Below are 19,020 nucleotides of genomic sequence, written 5' to 3'. Positions count from 1 at the left end.
CCCCAACCCTTTTTCCTTGAAGCCCCCCCTATGACCCGACTCTCTGGTAACGAATTGTATTTTTATTTTGATCCATAAAGAATCAATTTGTTTGAACTTTGAGGAAAAAAAATCATTCTGATGTTTTCATATTGCTTCTTCTGGTTTTTTATTTCAGTAAGATGTACGTCCTTTAAACAAGCACTGGTTTCAGGTTTTTAGAGCAAGTTTTAAGTAAGGTTAACTTTAAACAAAAGTTGATATGCTCATAATAAGTATATTTTCCTTATAGTTGAATCTAAAAATAAGTTTTCTGAGCTTAAAATAAGTCTTGGGAGTCCTTATTCTGTAGATCTTGATATCTTATTTTAAGATTTCTTACTATGTAAAATGAACTTGCTGCATGGACAGATAATTTGACTAGTTTTAAGTATTTTTATCTTGAAATGCTGGTATTTTATCTTGTTTTTTAGCTACCTCTTATTTGCAGTGCAGCGATCACTTTTGTAGGCTTAGCTTTCAAATTAAGCGTTACACCGTTGCTTTCCAGTTGAGAAGCTTTTAGATTTGGGTAAAGCTGAACTCGAGAAAAGGCACTCGGTTAAAACGGGAGGTAGGGGTGGAAGTGCTGCATTTACGCTCACTTGGGCCGGGCTGGTCAGAGTCCGGGGCCGTTTTTCAGTCCCAGTCCGGCCCTGGAGGTGGGTATAGTAATCATGTGACTAACCGAACACGAGGACTTATCCCTGATTTAGACACTTTGGTTTTGTCCGAGAGCCGGGGCAGGGGGGGGGGCAGAGGGGGGGGGGGCAGACGGGCCGGCGTGTGGAGCAGTGGGATGTTCTGAAGAGCGAGTGTTCTCTGGAGGCCAGTGAGTGAGCGAGGGGTCAGGACGGGGAGCACCGCTGGACAATGGGACGTCTGAGGGGGGGGGAGGGGGGGGAGTGAGGACAGCGAGGGGACAGTTCACTCCTCTGTCCACACACATGCACGTGTTTACATAACTCACACACACACACACACACACACACACACACACACACACACATACACTCACACAAACAAACCAGCAAACTCCAGTCAGGCCCAGAGCGTCAGTATAGAAGCTGCAGTTACGCGTGAGACCTGAGGTGGCAGTAGTGAGTAAAAAATGACCATAGATACAGACGGCATCTCTGGAATCGCCCATATATGGTCATGTTTGAAAAAGGGGGAAAACAATTTTGAAAAAATCTAAACTTTTTCTCTAATTATTCAAAAACTACTTTAACAAACGCTGAATTATGAATAAAGTTTTCTACTAAATAAAGAAACAAAGACATGGGGAGGAGCAAAGTGGTTCAACAGCCCATAAATACATGAAAAAACGGAGAATGCTAACATGATGCTACAGGTTAGCATCGGGCTAATGCTTACAGTTAGCTAGCGCTTGCTACAACTGCCGTTTTTTTCACTTCTACAGAACAATTTGCTGTGAGAAAATATCCATATGGACCTGATTTACACTTTATTTGTATGTGATAAATAAGTTGATATTCCACCAGAAAATGGCTAAAAAGAGGGAAAATTGTGTTTCTCTAAAGATTCTATTTTCCCCCTTGGCGAGGCCACGCCCCCTTGCCGTCTGTATCTATCTTGCATCTAGTCCAGGGGGAAATTGTAATAAGAATATTCGTGCTTTATTCCAGAAAGAGCTTGTATCTACTCCCCATGTTGTATCATATTGGACCCAATTTGTAGGTAATATTTCATGGAAAAATATACGGACACTTCCCAACAAATTTCTGATAACACCGTAAAAGAGGTCTCGTACAAAATCATCCGTAAATATTATCCAGTTAATTCTTTTATGACTAAATTCAAAAGGGACATTGGTGTGAACGGCTCTTTTTTTTGGACATGTTCTTACCCCAAGAAATTCTGGAAAGACTTCTGTAGTTTTATAATTGGACGTCTACACAAGGACTTTACATTGAAATGGGAAAACGTTATTTTTTTGTTTCTTCAGAAAGCAAAAGAATGAAGACGTCTATTTTGTTATTCATTTACTTATCCCTTTTGTCCAAATTTTATATTCACAAATGTAAATATTCTAAGCAGAAACCCAACTCTGCACATTTTTTTAGTGATACTCTCTCATATATCAAGATCTTGGAAGGTTCTGATAAACAAAAAGGTTCTAAAAACTATCAGTATTTGCTCAAAATATAATATATTTGTAACTGAATCATTGTATTGTACAACTCTGTCACCCCCTGGCATACTTTGTATTCTTCAATAAAAAAAATAAAAAAAATCTAGTCCAGTCAAACTCATTGTGGGTCACGGGTCGTATATAATAGAGAACATTAATCCAATAAATGAATGAATGCACACGGTGGCTCAGCGGTTTGGTCCGGGTTCGATTCCCGCCGGGACGGGTTCTTCATGTGTGGAGTTTGCAGGTTCTCCCCGTGTCTGCGTAGGTTTCCTCCGGTTTCCCCTACCACTAAAAACATGTACACTAGGCCGGGATGAATGCGAGTGTGTTTGAGAGTGCACATGGGGGACGACGGATGTAAGGCTACAGTCCGGTGTGGCTCGTTTACATGCATGAGTCCCATGTACGTTCATTAACATGCACTGTCCCGAAGAAATAAACTAATAAAATAATAAGCCGTGATTTGGTCAAAGCCGCGACTTAACTGTAGCTTCATTGACACTGTTATTGGGTCACAAGTTCCTCAAAGTGCTACAGAGTCATCATTCATTCACTCCACACTCAGCCACACAGCCACAGCCGCCCTGGGGCAGACTGTCCATTTACCACATGGCTATAATGTGTTGTTCATATCCTGAGCTCTTATTACAGGCAACTTTATTTATACCGCGCATTTCGTACACAATGTGCCTGTTATACCAGTGCCCTCTGCTGGACACGTGTGGAACTGTTTTAAACGTAATGCCCCCTAGTGGCTAGAATGAGCATTCTGGTTATTCTTTAAAAATCCATAACTCCGCACGAGTAGGGGAAGCTGCAGACCCGGAGCCGAGACAGAAACACCGTGAAGCGAATCCACCGTGAGAGTGCGCCCTCTGCTGGTAAAGACGGATACACGACGGTGTCAGGTCTCGGGAAGATTGATTTGATCAACTCAGCGAACGTGAGACTTTAACAGAGTTTTTTTTTTTTTGGATTTCTTATGAACCAATATAGAAATCGTAGATGCTTCTGTTGTTTAATAAAGCGAACATGACACATTAGTTTTCTGTTTAAGATAGCGTTTATGCTAGTTGTAAATGAGTAAAAACAATAAATAATCCCAGTTACATGCCACCCAAAAGTGCAATTGCTGTAAAGTAAATATATAATTTATTCATAATGATGTATTACGGGTTCCTTTTACTTTCTGTGGCAAATTATTGCATATTTTAATTTTAAAGAATCTTGGCCTGGACACCAGTTTTAATCTCAACGAGTTTTATCCTGGATAAATAAAGGACAAATATATATATTTTTTTTTTAAGTCATGGCACCGTTATTAATGGCACATTGTTGCCTATGTCATTCCAGACTAGTTCAGATTATATTGTGTAATTTCAAGTGAAAAACAAATCTTTTTAAAAGTAAAAGTTCATTTGTCTGATTTCAAAGTGGGTTTTCTGCTTGTTCCATTGGCATCAGCGTTTGTTTCTTTATCTTAGATTAGTCCAAACAGACTCAAATTCAACATAAAGAACCTTTAATTCAAGCCATTTTAAGTCATTTATCTCATTTAAGATGGTGTTTTTTCTAGAGTAGTGCTTTACTTTGGCCTAAAACTGGCGGCTTCGGCTTCTTTTTACAATGAAAAAAATTGGCCTCTGTTAAGAAAACTTCCCTCCCCCTGTTCTACAAACTGATCCTCCTTTTTGACACTTTCCTCAAGAAGCTTTTAGATTTGGGTAAAGCCAAACTGAAGAATAATGTGCTCGGTTCAGGTGAGGTAAGTAAAAGTCGGGTGTAGGAGTCAGTCTCCCATGTCGTACCTGTCCTCTGTCCCAGGGCGTTGGTGGCGGTGACCCCCATGTTGGCCCTGGGGGGGTTCCTCTGGGGGTTCCTCTGGGCGCCGCCGCCGCTCCCGCCGCCGCTGCCGTTCTTGATCTCGATGGTGAGGAAAGTCTTCATGTCTGCGTCCTCGTCCGCGCTCCCTGGGGTCTGCTCCTCTGCTGCCGCCGAGGGAGCATCCTCTTCAGCGGCCGGCTCGGTCCCGCCCCCCGAGCGCCCCCATTGGTCGGCTGTCGGGGCAGGCAGAACATGCACTCGTGAACACAAGCAAGAGCAGGACGGGACGGCTTCGATAATGACAACATGGAAGACACGGAGTTTAAAGAAGGGGAGAATAATGAAGATGAAAGGCAAGAAATACAAATACAAGAGCACTGATATGTTAAAATGATCCTTTATAAGAATCACCACACTGGAAAAATTGCCCTCCTAAAAACAAGGGACAAAAATCTTAAAATAAGACATTTTGTCTTGTTTTAAGGAATAAATTCTGCCAATGGGGTCAGCATTTTTTTCTTGCCAAGAATTCTTATTTATAGAATATTTTTCTCATCATAAAACAAGAAAGAAACACTAAATTTAAGCAAATAAAAAGCTAGAATTAAGCAAAATGTCCTCAGAAAATGGAATAATTTAAGGAAAACATTCTTATTTGATGAAAAATTGAGGGATATTTTACTTAAATTTTGCTTGATTTAAGCAAAATGTTCTTAATAAATACTAATATTTAAGGAAAGTATTGCCGCGCCCGGAGACCCGCCTCCATGATGTGGAGCCAGGCTGATGGTCAGAATCACCTGCTGGAGGATTCACCTATTGTACATGTTTTTAGTGGCAGACACGGGGAGAACATGCTCCACACAGAAAGGCCCCGTCCTGGTGGGAATCGAACCCGGGACCTTCGAGCTGTGAAGCTGAGGCTCTAACCCCTGTGCCACCGAGTTGTTGTGATCTTAGTTTTTCTAAAAATAAGAAAAAATATTCTTTGTCTAAAGCTGAAGAAGATTCAAAAAGTTTTTCTTTCTTGTTACAATAAAAATGATCATGTTTTTAGCAAATATATATAAGAAATGGCTGGATTTTATTTCCTAAAATAAGATTTATTTTCTCAAGAAAACTTTGCTCGGCAAAACATTATTACTTTTTAGGGAAAAAATAAGAACTTATTTCTTAAAGTAAGACATTTTTTACTTGCTTAGAATCCACTTTTTGCAGTGCACTCAGTTTTTTCATTCTCACGAAATTGGAGCTGAGCGATTTGTTCTTAAATCTAAAATGTATAGGGGGGGTGAATAGACGCCCTGCTCTACAAGAAACAAAACCTTTTAAGGAGTGAAACAGCGCTTCCAATTTGACCTTGGTGGTCAAAAAGTGTACTGCATCCATATTTACCATTGAGATTGAATGGAAGAGAGTTGGTATTTACCACACGCTGCAAAAAGTAGGTCACTCTCTGGCGGGCCAATGGAATTGCTTCTGTTTTAGATGATAGAAGAGAGTCTAATCTTTCTTTTGACGGGCTGACATAGACCTACATTTTCAAAATCCAAAAGCTTGAAAAACCTCTGGCAGTGGGAGCTCTCTGATTTGAAAATGGCTGGCAGTCAATGAGCTAAAAGTCAACATGAAGCTTTACTCACAGCACTTATGTCAAATACTCTTGGCACGACACAAGTCTAAACGGCTCCGGCTTTATTTCTCTCTCTGTCTGTTCCCTCTTCCCTTTCCTTTAGTTAATAATTATATATCAGTAGTTAAATCTCTCCCCACCTGCTGAGGCTGAGGACGGTCCCCCTCTTTGGGACGGTCCCGTGTTGGAGGCGGGGATCGCAGGCTGAGCGCGGGCTGCTGGGGCCGTGGTCTGCCTGTGGGGGGCGCTCTGGCTCTGGGCGGACTCGGTGAACTTGCGCATCCTGTCCCGGACCGAGTTTGTGCGGGAGAACTGTTCGAGGACTGTGAGGAGACAGAACCAGGACGTTAAGGGAAGAACTCCAGAAGAACTGTAGAAGAACTCCAGGAGAACTCCAGCAGAACTCCAGAAGAACTCCAAGAGAACTCCAGAAGAACTCCAGAAGAACTCCAGAAGAACAACTCCAGAAGAACTCCAGGAGAACTCCAGAAGAACTCCAGGAGAGGACGATGACTGAGGGAAAGGTCACTGTAAAGTTCCTCACCTGCATCTTTGGGCTTCCCGTTGCTCAGGGAGTTGTTGAAGGTGATCTGAAAACAGGAGAAGGTGGAGTTTAGGATCATCTGACACAAACATTTGGACAACAGTGGTTTTCTGGTGGGATTGCAGTGAATGGAAGGACTGAGATAACCTCTTAACTCCCGCCTGAACCGAGAGGATCTTTTTCCTCACGTCATCAGATTTTTTTTTCCATCATTTTTTTGTTGGGCATTCAACTCATTTTTGCAAATTTTTCGTCATTTTTTCGTCAATTTTTTAATCACGTTTTTGTCACATTTTTTGTAATTTTTTTGTCAAATTTTTGTCATTTTTTTGTCACATTTTTGTCATTTTTTGGTCATTTTTATCCCATTTTTTCCATTTTTTCGTCAATTTTTTGTTAATTTTTTATCACATTTTTGTCACATTTTTTTGTAATTTTTTGGTCATGTTTTGTCACATTTTTTTCAATTTTTTCGTCAATTTTTTATCACATTTTTGTCCCATTTTTTGTCAATTTTTTTGTAAAATATTTATCAAATTTTTGTAATGTTTTTGCTACATTTTTGTCATTTTTTTGGTCATGTTTTGTCACATTTGTTTCTTTTTTTTATCCAATTTTTTATCCAATTTTTGTCATTTTTTTTGTAATTTTTTGGTCATGTTTTGTCACATTTTTTTCAATTTTTTCGTCAATTTTTTATCACATTTTTGTCATTTTTTTGGTCAATTTTTGTCCCATTTTTGTCATTTTTTCGTCCATTTTTTGTTCATTTTTTATCACATTTTTGTCCCATTTTTTGTCAATTTTTTTGTAAAATATTTATCAAATTTTTGTAATGTTTTTGCTACATTTTTGTCATTTTTTTGGTCATGTTTTGTCACATTTTTTTCTTTTTTTTATCCAATTTTTTATCCAATTTTTGTCATTTTTTTGCTACATTTTGGTCAATTTTTGTCACATTTTTCATCAATTTTTCGTCAATTTTTTGTCAATGTTTTTTCACTTTTTGGTCACATTTCCATCATTGTTTTCGTCTCAGTTTTGTCGCTATTTTCACAGCTTTTTTCCAGAAGCTTTTGGATTGGGGTAAAGCCAAACTGGAGAAAATGTGCTCGGTTCAGGCGGGAGTTAAGGGGTTAAAAAGGACAATATCACCAAAAATGAAAATCTTTGTATTTTTGTGGACTTTCTCTTTAACAATAACGAAGCGATGTCTTTGCAAACCATTTCAGCTTCACCCAAATCTTAAAGCTTCACAGCCTATAGGCCAGAGCAAGGCCTCATTTGAAAGCTAAGACCTTCAAAACTCATCTAAACAGATCTTCTTCCTAGGGTCGTTGCCGTGTTGTGGTCACTTTGATGTTTCTTTTCATTGCTTTTTTTGCCACTTTCCAAAGACTTCACACACTCTGTATGTAAATAAGTCGTGCTCCGCCCCCCGAGCCCTGTGCAAGCTTTAAAATCATCTAGTGCAGGGGTCCTCAAACTACGGCCCGCGGCCCCTGACTTGCAGAGCACAAATCCCTGAGTATGTTAAATTAAAAAAAAAGTACATCTCCAGCCATTTCTAACCAGGATACTCATTCCAGCCACTAGGGGTCAACATACGTCAATGAAAAATGAGTTCCACACATGTCCAGCAGGGGGCACTGACATAATGAGAGATCAGGATATAAACAACACATTATAGCCACGTGGTAAATGAAGCTTAAAGGGGGGTATTATGCAAAATGGACTTTTTCAAGCTTTACCTCATGTTATTATGTCGTTCCCTCATTAAAACATGCCTGAAGTGTTGCCTTGGCACATTCACGTATCATTGAGTAATCTGTAAAAACTCTGATGGCGGCCATTTTAGGGATAGGTTTTTGTCACATTTTTGTCATTTTTTGTAGAATTTTTGTCATTTTTTTGACATTTTTTTGTTTAATTTTTTTGACATTTTTTTGTCGAATTTTTGTGACATTTTTGTTGAATTTTTGTCATTTTTTTGACATTTTTTTGTTGAATTTTTGTCACTTTTTTGTTGAATTTTTGTCACATTTTTGTAGAATTTTTGTCACATTTTTTTGTTGAATTTTTGTCACATTTTTGTCACTTTTTGGTTGAATTTTTGTCACATTTTTGTCACTTTTTGGTTGAATTTTTGTCACATTTTTGTTGAATTTTTGTCACTTTTTGGTTGAATTTTTGTCACATTTTTGTCCTCCTAGGAACGCCCCCACCTCCTGGAGACGCCTCCGAGCTTTCGTCACCAGCCGAGTAACCAACCACTGCTCCTCAGCAGAACCCCCTCCCCACTGATGCCACAGACAGCGTGTGGAGGGGGCGTGTCTAAAGGCTCAGAGGTTCTTAAAGAGACAGAGGCCTATTTCAAGACATTCACTACAGCCATTTTGAGAGAGACATTTTAAACAAGGCAGTGATTCTAATTTACTGCATTTACAGACCAACAGAAGGTTTGTCATCATTGTAGTGTGATATAGACTGGTGCTGTGGGACTGAGAAAAGGAGAATACCCCCTCTTTAAAAAAAAAAAGACAGCGTAACATCTCATTTAACGCTAAGACCAACACAACTGATTTAAACGGACCCTTTTCCTTGCGTTGTTGTCACTTTATTGTGTGTTTTTTTGTCACATTTTGGCTACTTTATCCATCGCTTCCTGGTCTTCATAATGTGCTTGGTTCATGTGGGGGTTAAGAGGCTAAATCAGAACTAAACCAGAGCCAGATCCAGGTCTTAACGCCCCCCCCCCTCATTACCAGCGCCGCAGCCTTATCAGCGGCTTGTTTTCATTATGTAACTGCAGTGTTTGGACTCAGGGGGGGGGGTCTGGGCTTTTTATAGGACCCGGGGACACGGCGGGGGCCCCTCGTGTTTACACTCTCCTCACAAGACTGAGCAGCGGGGACGACAAAAAGGGAGTCCAGGCCGCGCTGTCCAAACACATGAGGCGGGAGACACGGACCAGAGCACACGTGGACGAGGCGGGTTCCTCACGGAGAACTCGAGCTCCTGCAGCGAACTCAAGCTCAGGGGCGAGAAGGCGAGTGGAAAGGGGCGGCCATGATCCCACGTGTTTATTCAGAGATCCGGAGGGACAGTCTGCTGTGAAAACGTGAGATATCATGACACAAATGAAGGTTAGGGCCAGGGAAATGGTTAACCTCTTAACTCCCGCCTGAACCGAGAGGATCTTTTTCCTCACGTCATCAGATTTTTTTTCCAACATTTTTTTGTTGGGTATTCAACTCATTTTTGTAACTTTTTTGTAATTTTTTATCACATTTTTGTCATTTTTTCGTCAATTTTTGATACATTTTTTGTCACATTTTTGTCCATTTTTCGTCAATTTTTAATCATTTTTTGTCACATTTTTGACATTTTTTTTATCGTTTTTAAAAAAAAAAATTGTCACATTTTTGTCATTTTTTCGTCCATTTTTGATACATTTTTTGTCACATTTTTGTCAATTTTTCGTCCATTTTTAATCCATTTTTTGTCACTTTTTGGGGACATTTTTGTCATTTTTTCGTCAATTTTTCGTCAATTTTTAATCAATTTTTTGTCACATTTTTTAAATTTTTTGGTCCATTTTTTATCCATTTTTTGTCCATTTTTTGTGACATTTTGTGACATTTTTGCCACTTTTTCATACATTTTTCGTCAATTTTTTTGTCAATGTTTTCTCACTTTTTTGTCACATTTCCATCATTGTTTTATCGCTATTTTCACAGCTTTTTTCCAGAAGCTTTTGGATTGGGGTAAAGCCAAACTGGAGAAAATGTGCTCGGTTCAGGTGGGAGTTAAGGGGTTAACTTTACGGATTAGGATTATTTGTATTTTTAGACAAACCAACTCATAGATCTATACAAACAGCAGACCGTCCCTCCGGAGCAGACGATCTAGCGCTAACCTTTATTCAGAGTTTAGGGTCAATGAGAGTCGCACAAAGGAAATAGCGTTGGACATAAACAAAAACATTAAAGTGTCTCCAAACTTTTGACTGACAGAATTAGAAACGACTCGGGTTTAGTCCATAATAAGACCCATGGAGACAGAGGGAATACCGGGGAATGTCAGTAGGGGGCCCTCTGGGGGGGGGGGCGGTTTGCCTTAAAGGAACAGGCCCCCGTTTTTCCAGACTGATTATGGTCGCTTCCAACTTCACCCCCGTTTGGAGCCATAGGAATACACTGGGAGAGGCCAAACGCTAACAACATCTTTGGTCGTTTTACGTGACTGAGCGCACACACAAAGACCGGACAGGTACGGATCAACTCGTCTAAGCTCAGGTAAGAACAGATCTCAGGATGGAAAAACTGTGGCCTGTTCCTTTAATGCTCATATTGAATATATAACATCACTTTATAACGATGTTTGTTTATTATTAACATCATACACAAGTCCAAGTCCCAAGTAAGTCCAAGTCAATCGATCATGGGGTCAAGTCAAGTCAAGTCAAGTCAAGTCAAGTCTTGCTTTAGCCGCCAAGTCACCTACTTTTCATGCGTTTAATCTGGAAAATAACAAGCGCAATTTGGAATTTAGGCTAAAATCAAACTTTTTAAAATCTCATGGATTTGTATTTAAAGTCTAATTGATATTTAATCACCACAAAATTCAAAATACATATATTTTAATGCTCCAGTCTATGTACAAAATTACCGGGACAGCATTTTAAGGAAGGGGGCCCGGAGTCTTTTAAACATGAGCTGTTTTTTCCCTGCAGTCTGAAAGATAAATATAAAACAATATTTTTATTTTTGTTAGTTTCTGGCAGTTTTTCTGTCAGTGGTTCCCCTGTACTGCCCCAGCCCCTGTATACTCGGATTCGCCCCTGCTCAAAGTAGACTCCGCGTAGCCTTCAGTCCCGCTGTCACTGGGCTGTGGCGGATGCGGAAAATAACCACGAAATGCTGTAACTTTGTGTGAACGCCTCAAAACATCGAGAAAAAATAAAAATTGCTGTTGATTAATCCAGTTCCCCCGGTCGAACCAATTCCCGTTTTCCCGGGGGTTAAGGGGTTAATGCATCCAAAGAAACACGTGGTATTTCCTCCTGCCTTTTTGCGCTGTATTGATCAGACGCTCCGTGGGGAAACCGAACACGCATGAGGCTGATTAACATAATGTAAACACAGATGCGCCGCTTTTACGAAATTAATCCCGATCTTTCGACAGTTTCACTCAAATAAATAATAAATATAAAGTCACAGCGAGTCATTGAGAGTCACTGGCCTCAAGTCCAAGTTAAAGAGTAACTAACCGGGCGTGGCAGAGCCTTTCCCCACCCACAAACAAAAGTCAAAAAGTGCTGAGAAAGGGGGGGTCTCGGAGGCTTTGGGGGAGACGAGGGGGGTGAGTGTGTGGGCGGGGTCTGCTCTGTTGACAGTCTCAGACCACGCCCCTCGATCTGACAGGACTGACTGACTGCTGTTACCGCTGTCACCACTGTGCGCAAGGTTTATTTTTTCGTAGGAGAGTTGGTGCATTCTCATGACTTGATGTAGCAACTATCCTACGAAAAAAAAAAAAGATGGCCACCGGTAGACGACTCGCTCGAGAGCATCGCACAGTAGCTTTTCTAAGGGATTTATTCCTCTACACCACCTCAGCCGAAGTGTGAGCATCGCAGGGGCGCCATCTACTGGTTTGACTCATGAGCTCAATATGAAACCTCCAGAATCTCAAACTATAAGTTAGCATCGTAGCTAAGGCTAAATAATACTACTCTCCCAGGTGAGCTGAATAAAATACCAGTAGAAATATTTATGACGTCGTTTGTTGTAAATGTACGTGTGTGTGGGCGGGGCCACAGAGGCGTGTGTGGGCGGGGCCACAGAGGCAGAACCACGGGCAGAACTGATGACGTTTTCTGGACGCCGTGGACACACTCTCCTCCAACCGCAAAAAAATCAAATGTAGTTGCTGCGTGAAACCAGTAGGGGCGCTAACCCTGTTTGGTTAGCGCCAAATGTCAAAATATTGACTGGGACATGTAGCTAACTCTATTCAACAACCATTTAGACCGTTTATCAGCAAAAAAAAAGTGGATTTGGTGTTTAGTTACTCTTTAAGTCCCAAGTCAAGTCTTTTTGGAGCTTTGGTCAAGTAAGTCTCAAATCCGACTCGAGTCTCCCACCTCTGGTAATCACTAAGGTTTCTAGAATATCTTTTTATCTTTTTTGTTCGGTCATTTTGAAAACTCATTTTATAAAGAAAAATCTACTATTTTAAACGGCATTTCTTTTGCCCTCGCACGCTTGTTGTTGGTGATATTTGCATAAAGAACAATGGAGGCACTTCAGATGGACAGTAACTTATTACAGGAGGTTTGTTGTGTTGGACCTCAGGGGGCCCCTGCTGACTTTGGGGGCCCCAGGCAGCTGCTAATGACAGCCTCTGATTTCAACACTACACTGACAGAGGAGAGTACTTAACCTCTTAACTCCCGCCTGAACCGAGAGGATCTTTATCCTCACGTCATCAGATTGTTTTCCATCATTTTTTTGTGGAGTATTCAACTCATTTTTGTAACTTTTTTGTCATTTTTTTTGTCATTTTTTTTTGTAATTTTTTGTGTCAAATTTTAATCACATTTTTGTCATTTTTTCGTCAATTTTTTAATCAAATTTTTGTCCTTTTTTGTCACATTTTTGTCATTTTTTTGGTCAAATTTTTATCAATTTTTTGTCAAATTTTTGTATTTTGTTGTCATATTTTGTCACATTTTTGTTATTTTTTGGTCATTTTTTTGTCACATTTTTGTCATTTTTTCGTCCATTTTTTGTCAATTTCTTGTGACATTTTTGTGACATTTTTGTGACATTTTTTTGACATTTTTGTGACATTTTTGTGACATTTTTGCCACTTTTTCATCAATTTTTCATCCCTTTTTTGTCACATTTCCATCATTGTTTTCATCTACGTTTTGTTACTATTTTCACAGCTTTTTTCCAGAAGCTTTTGGATTGGGGTAAAGCCAAACTGGAGAAAATGTGCTCGGTTCAGGTGGGAGTTAAGGGGTTAAAGGAAACAACACAGGACAGCTAAACACTGCCCTCTGCTGGCGGACTCCTTCTGACGCAGGACAGTTTGTAAGAAAGTACTGAACTCACCCTGGGGTGCCTTAGACATAGAGCAAACTGTTTTTTCACCGAGGTCCACATACAGAGAGCTTAAACCCCACACCTTCATTTAGGTTTGGAACCGTAATGTTTGCTCTGACTCACAATAAATGTTACTTTTTTGGTTTTAAATACCCGTAATTATTTAAATTGCAGTAAAAGTATCGTCTCTGGTCATGAGAGCCAATAAAACAAGAAGAACAAAACACACTCTGGACACGCCTGACGTAGAGTATGTCAGAATTATGATTTAAAATGATAAATATTTCCCATTTTCACCCTCATTTACGTCTCGTTTTTGTCTGCGAGTGGTTAAAGGTCAGTTCCGCTCATTGTCAAACTGTAGTTGTTATAAACCCCTGAGATCCTACACACATTACCTTTAAGACGTGGTTGTTATAAACCCCTGAGATCCTACACACATTACCTTTAAGACGTAGTTGTTATAAACCCCTGAGATCCTACACACATTACCTTTAAGACGTAGTTGTTATAAACCCCTGAGATCCTACACACATTACCTTTAAGACGTAGTTGTTATAAACCCCTGAGATCCTACACACATTACCTTTAAGACGTAGTTGTTATAAACCCCTGAGATCCTACACACATTACCTTTAAGACGTAGTTGTTATAAACCCCTGAGATCCTACACACATTACCTTTAAGACGTAGTTGTTATAAACCCCTGAGATCCTGCACACATTACCTTTAAGACGTAGTTGTTATAAACCCCTGAGATCCTACACACATTACCTTTAAGACGTAGTTGTTATAAACCCCTGAGATCCTGCACACATTACCTTTAAGACGTAGTTGTTATAAACCCCTGAGATCCTACACACCTTACCTTTAAGACGTAGTTGTTATAAACCCCTGAGATCCTACACACATTGCCTTTAAGACGTAGTTGTCATAAACCCCTGAGATCCTACACACATTACCTTTAAGACGTAGTTGTTATAAACCCCTGAGATCCTACACACATTACCTTTAAGACGTAGTTGTCATAAACCCCTGAGATCCTACACACATTACCTTTAAGACGTAGTTGTTATAAACCCCTGAGATCCTACACACATTACCTTTAAGACGTAGTCGTTATAAACCCCTGAGATCCTTCACACATTACCTTTAAGACGTAGTTGTTATAAACCCCTGAGATCCTACACACATTACCTTTAAGACGTAGTTGTTATAAACCCCTGAGATCCTACACACATTACCTTTAAGACGTAGTTGTTATAAACCCCTGAGATCCTGCACACATTACCTTTAAGACGTAGTTGTTATAAACCCCTGAGATCCTACACACATTACCTTTAAGACGTAGTTGTTATAAACCCCTGAGATCCTGCACACATTACCTTTAAGACGTAGTTGTTATAAACCCCTGAGATCCTACACACCTTACCTTTAAGACGTAGTTGTTATAAACCCCTGAGATCCTACACACATTGCCTTTAAGACGTAGTTGTCATAAACCCCTGAGATCCTACACACATTACCTTTAAGACGTAGTTGTTATAAACCCCTGAGATCCTACACACATTACCTTTAAGACGTAGTTGTCATAAACCCCTGAGATCCTGCACACATTACCTTTAAGACGTGGTTGTTATAAACCCCTGAGATCCTGCACACATTACCTTTAAGACGTGGTTGTTATAAACCCCTGAGATCCTACACACATTACCTTTAAGACGTAGTTGTTATAAACCCCTGAGATCCTACACACATTACCTTTAAGACGTGGTTGTTATAAACCCCTGAGATCCTGCACACATTACCTTTAAGACGTGGTTGTTATAAACCCCTGAGATCCTACACACATTACCTTTAAGACGTGCCAAAGCTCAGGAATCTCCACAGTTCAGTTAAAATTTTCGTGACTTTTTTGTCACTTTTTCGTCAAATTGTTTGCATTTTTTTTCTCAAATTCTTATCACTTTTTTGTCCATTTTTCGTCATTTTTTTCCTCAATTTTTCGTCAAATTTTTCTCACTTTTTTGTCAATTCTTTGTCAATTTTGTCATTTTTTTGTCCATTTTTTGTCACTTTTTCGTCAATTTTTTCTCAATTTTTCTCATTTTTTTCTCATTTTTTTTGTCAATTTTTTGTCTATTTTTCTCATTTTTTGTCACTTTTTCGTCCATTTTTTCGTCCATTTTTTCATCAAATTTTTCTCATTTTTTTTGTCCATTTTTTGTCTATTTTTCTTATTTTTTGTCACTTTTTCGTCCATTTTTTCGTCCATTTTTTCATCAAATTTTTCTCATTTTTTTGGTCAAATTTTTGTCTATTTTTCTCATTTTTTGTCACTTTTCGTCCATTTTTTCCTCACTTTTTTCACATTTTCATCCTCGTTTTCGTCTCAGTTTTGTTGCTATTTTCACACCTTTTTCCCAGAAGCTTTTGGATTGGGGTAAAGCCAAACTGGAGAAAATGTGCTCGGTTCAGGTGGGAGTTAAGGGGTTAAACTGTGCTCAGGTTTCCTTAATTTCTACTGAAAATCTGCTTCTTTTTGACAGAATCCACACATGGTTTCCTCCAGCATTGGGAGTTGCTTTGGCATCGCCGTGTTCCTCCACTAGAGGGCGCCACTACCAAAGCCCACAGGCCTGAGGCGTCTGGGTGTTCGAGGAGCATTAAAGTTCCTCTATATCGTAAAAGCAAACATTTGGGAAGCAACATGAGACAGTGAGTTAGATTTCGCTCCCTGGAAGTTGTGAAACGCTTACGAACGAATCTCTGTGACAAATGTGGACGTTTTGTGAACATTAGGAAAGTAAACAATGACACAACAAACAATTTAAATGTACAGCGGGAGCCGGATGTTCACATACACACAGGGGCGGACGGGCCATATGTCCGTTCTGGAAGAGCAAAGAAGGGCCACTGGCTCTCGGGCCACCGGTCCCGCCTCAACCGAGCTTTACCCAAATCTAAAAGCTAAAAAGAAAAGCATAGAAATAGCGAGGAAAAAGAGGATGAAAACAAAACAAAAATGTGCTGGAAAAGCAACAAAAAAGTGACAAAAAATGTGATCAAAAGGCAACGAAAAATTATGAAAAAAACAACAAAAATATGACAAATATGACGTGATGAAAAGTTTCCGTCACTTTTGTAGGTCTTAGCTTTCAAATGAGGCGTTACATTGTTGATCTCCAGTCGAGAAGCTTTTAGATTTGGGTAAAGCCCAGTATAAAAAAACATGAATCTAAAAGGAGTTCCGTGGAGTATGGTGCACCACAAGGTTCAATTTTGGGACCGTTATTATTTATTATTTATGTTATAATGATTTTGCTTCTGTTTCTACGACCACCTTTCCCGCTCTTTTTGCTGATGATGCTGATCCAAAAAATAATGATAAAAAGCCGAACTGGGGAAAATGCACTCGTTAATGTTATGGCGGGGGGTTAGAGGTTAAAATATGTATTTGTGGAAGTCACAATTACGCTAATTTGGGCCGGGCTGGTCAGAGTCCAGGGCTGTTTTTCAGTCCCAGTCCGGCCCTGCCTGCACTATATAAAAATACACATATTTGTCAGTGTCTGACATGAAACCAGAATTAACTTGAATTAACTTAGGTCAACTGGATTTTTAAAACATATTTCTATTTGCTAAATGCCAGAAGAATGAGAGATAGAATTTCCTACAAGTTTTTTATATTAGTTTTTACAAATCCAAAAGTTTTCATACATGTCATTAATATTTGTAGCATTGCCTTTAAACTGTATATTTTTATATTTTCCTTCCACAAACTTCTCACAAAGTTGGATGAGTTTTGGTCCATTCGGCCAAACAGAACTGGTGTAACAGACACATTTAGGCCGCCTTGCGTTCCTATGCCTTTTCAGCTGTGCCCCACAGCATGATGCTGCCCCCCCGTATTCCACAGTGTGGATGGTGTATGGTCATCTGGCCCCCTCTGTAAAAGGCTTTAACGTGAACTCACCCTCTGACTGAGGAAGTCCGAGCGGCCCTTCAGACTGCCGTTGGTCAGCCCGTTCTTCGGCCCCTGTCTGGACAGAAGGGCCCCGTCAGCCTGGTCCTGAGGTGTGGTGGGGGCCCCCATTGAGCCGCCCCTGGTCTCTGCCTCGGAGTCTGTGCTGTGGGCGGAGCCGTTCAGCGCAGGTGTGGGCCCCGTGTCGCCAGAGCACACACTGACACTCGGCTCCGAGGCCCCTGAGTCGAGTGGAGTGCGCGAGCTCGGCCCCTGGCTCTTGTCTGAAGCCCCTGAGTCATGACGACTGCGTGATATCGACCCCTGGCTCTTGTCTGAGGCCCCTGAGTCTAAACGGTTGCGTTGTATCGGCCCCTGGTTCTTGTCTGAGGCCCCTGAGTCTAAACGGTTGCGTTGTATCGGCCCCTGGTTCTTCTCTGAGGCCCCTGAGTCTAAACGGTTGCGTTGTATCGGCCCCTGGCTCCTGTCTGAGGCCCCTGAGTCATGACGACTGCGTGATATCGGCCCCTGGTTCTTGTCTGAGGCCCCTGAGTCTAAACGGTTGCGTTGTATCGGCCCCTGGCTCCTGTCTGAGGCCCCTGAGTCATGGCGACTGCGTGATATCGGTCCCTGGTTCTTGTCTGAGGCCCCTGAGTCATGACGACTGCGTGATATCGACCCCTGGTTCTTGTCTGAGGCCCCTGAGTCATGGCGACTGCGTGATATCGGTCCCTGGTTCTTGTCTGAGGCCCCTGAGTCATGGCGACTGCGCGATATTGGCCCCTGGCTCCTGTCCGAGGCCCCGGAGCCCAGTCTGGTCCTGCAGGAGGGGCCCACAGAGTCCTGGGTGGAGCAGGAGGTCGCAGAGCTGGAGCTGCGGTCAGAAGAGGCGGAGTCAGACCTGAGGCGGGGGGGCGGGAGCGGGTCGGGCCCCGCGTCGGGGGCCTCCCGTGGGGCCTGGATGACCCCCTCGTCCTTCAGCAGGGGGTCGAACACCAGCACCATGTCTGAGCCGGAGCCTGGAGACACAGAGGGACAGGGGGAGATGTTTTCAGGGTAAAGTCTCATATAGGAGTTCATGAGTCTGAACACTGGTTCCCAAACTGTGGTCCAGGTGCACCCAGGACACGGCTCAGGCTTTTGTCATTTTTTTTATATTTTTTGTCTTTTTTTTGGTCTTTTTTTTTGTACATTTTTTGTCTTTTTTTTGTACATTTTTTGTCCATTTTTTTGTCTTTTTTTGTCAAATTTTTGTAATTTTTTTGTCAAATTTTTATCACATTTTTGTCACATTTTAGTAATTTTTATGTCAATTTTTTCTAATTTTTTTGTCAAATTTTTATCACATTTTTGTCACATTTTTATAATTTTTATGTCAATTTTTTGTAATTTTTTTGTCAAATTTTTCTGATTTTTTTGCCAAATTTTTATCACATTTTTTGTCAAATTTTTGTAATTTTTATGTCAAATTTTTCTAATTTTTTTGTCAAATTTTTGTAATTTTTATGTCAAATTTTTGTAATTTTTTTGTCAAATTTTTATCACATTTTTGTCACATTTTTATAATTTTTATGTCAAATTTTTCTAATTTTTTTGTCAAATTTTTGTAATTTTTTTGTCAATGTTTTCTCACTTTTTTGTCACATTTTCATCATTGTTTTCGACTCAGTTTTGTTGCTATTTTCACACCTTTTTTTCCAGAAGCTTTTGGATTGGGGTAAAGCTGGAGAAAGTGTGCTCAGTTCAGGTGGGAGTTAAGGG

At 40.5% G+C, this 19,020-nt stretch overlaps 1 protein-coding gene across 1 annotated transcript in view; it reads right to left on the bottom strand.

The window, feature by feature from the left end:
* Positions 1–18,275, bottom strand: part of LOC306959846 (uncharacterized protein) — an 82,154-nt gene extending 63,879 nt beyond the window's left edge. Inside the window, exons 1-4 of the mRNA XM_079552074.1 lie at positions 17,272–18,275; positions 6,181–6,226; positions 5,777–5,959; positions 3,988–4,236 (exon numbers count right to left, since the gene is read on the bottom strand). Of these exons, the coding sequence (XP_079408200.1) occupies positions 3,988–4,236; positions 5,777–5,959; positions 6,181–6,226; positions 17,272–18,264 (1,471 nt within the window). The 5' untranslated portion in view covers positions 18,265–18,275. The remainder of the gene's footprint in view (positions 1–3,987; positions 4,237–5,776; positions 5,960–6,180; positions 6,227–17,271) is intronic.
* Between the last annotated feature and the right edge of the window lie 745 nt (positions 18,276–19,020).

This window comes from Gobius niger, assembly GCF_951799975.1.
Source record: "Gobius niger genome assembly, chromosome: 1".
NCBI classification, from domain to species: Eukaryota; Metazoa; Chordata; class Actinopteri; order Gobiiformes; family Gobiidae; genus Gobius; species Gobius niger.
The sequence above is the reverse complement of the archived record's forward strand: the minus strand, read 5'-3'. Positions and strand labels throughout refer to the sequence as shown.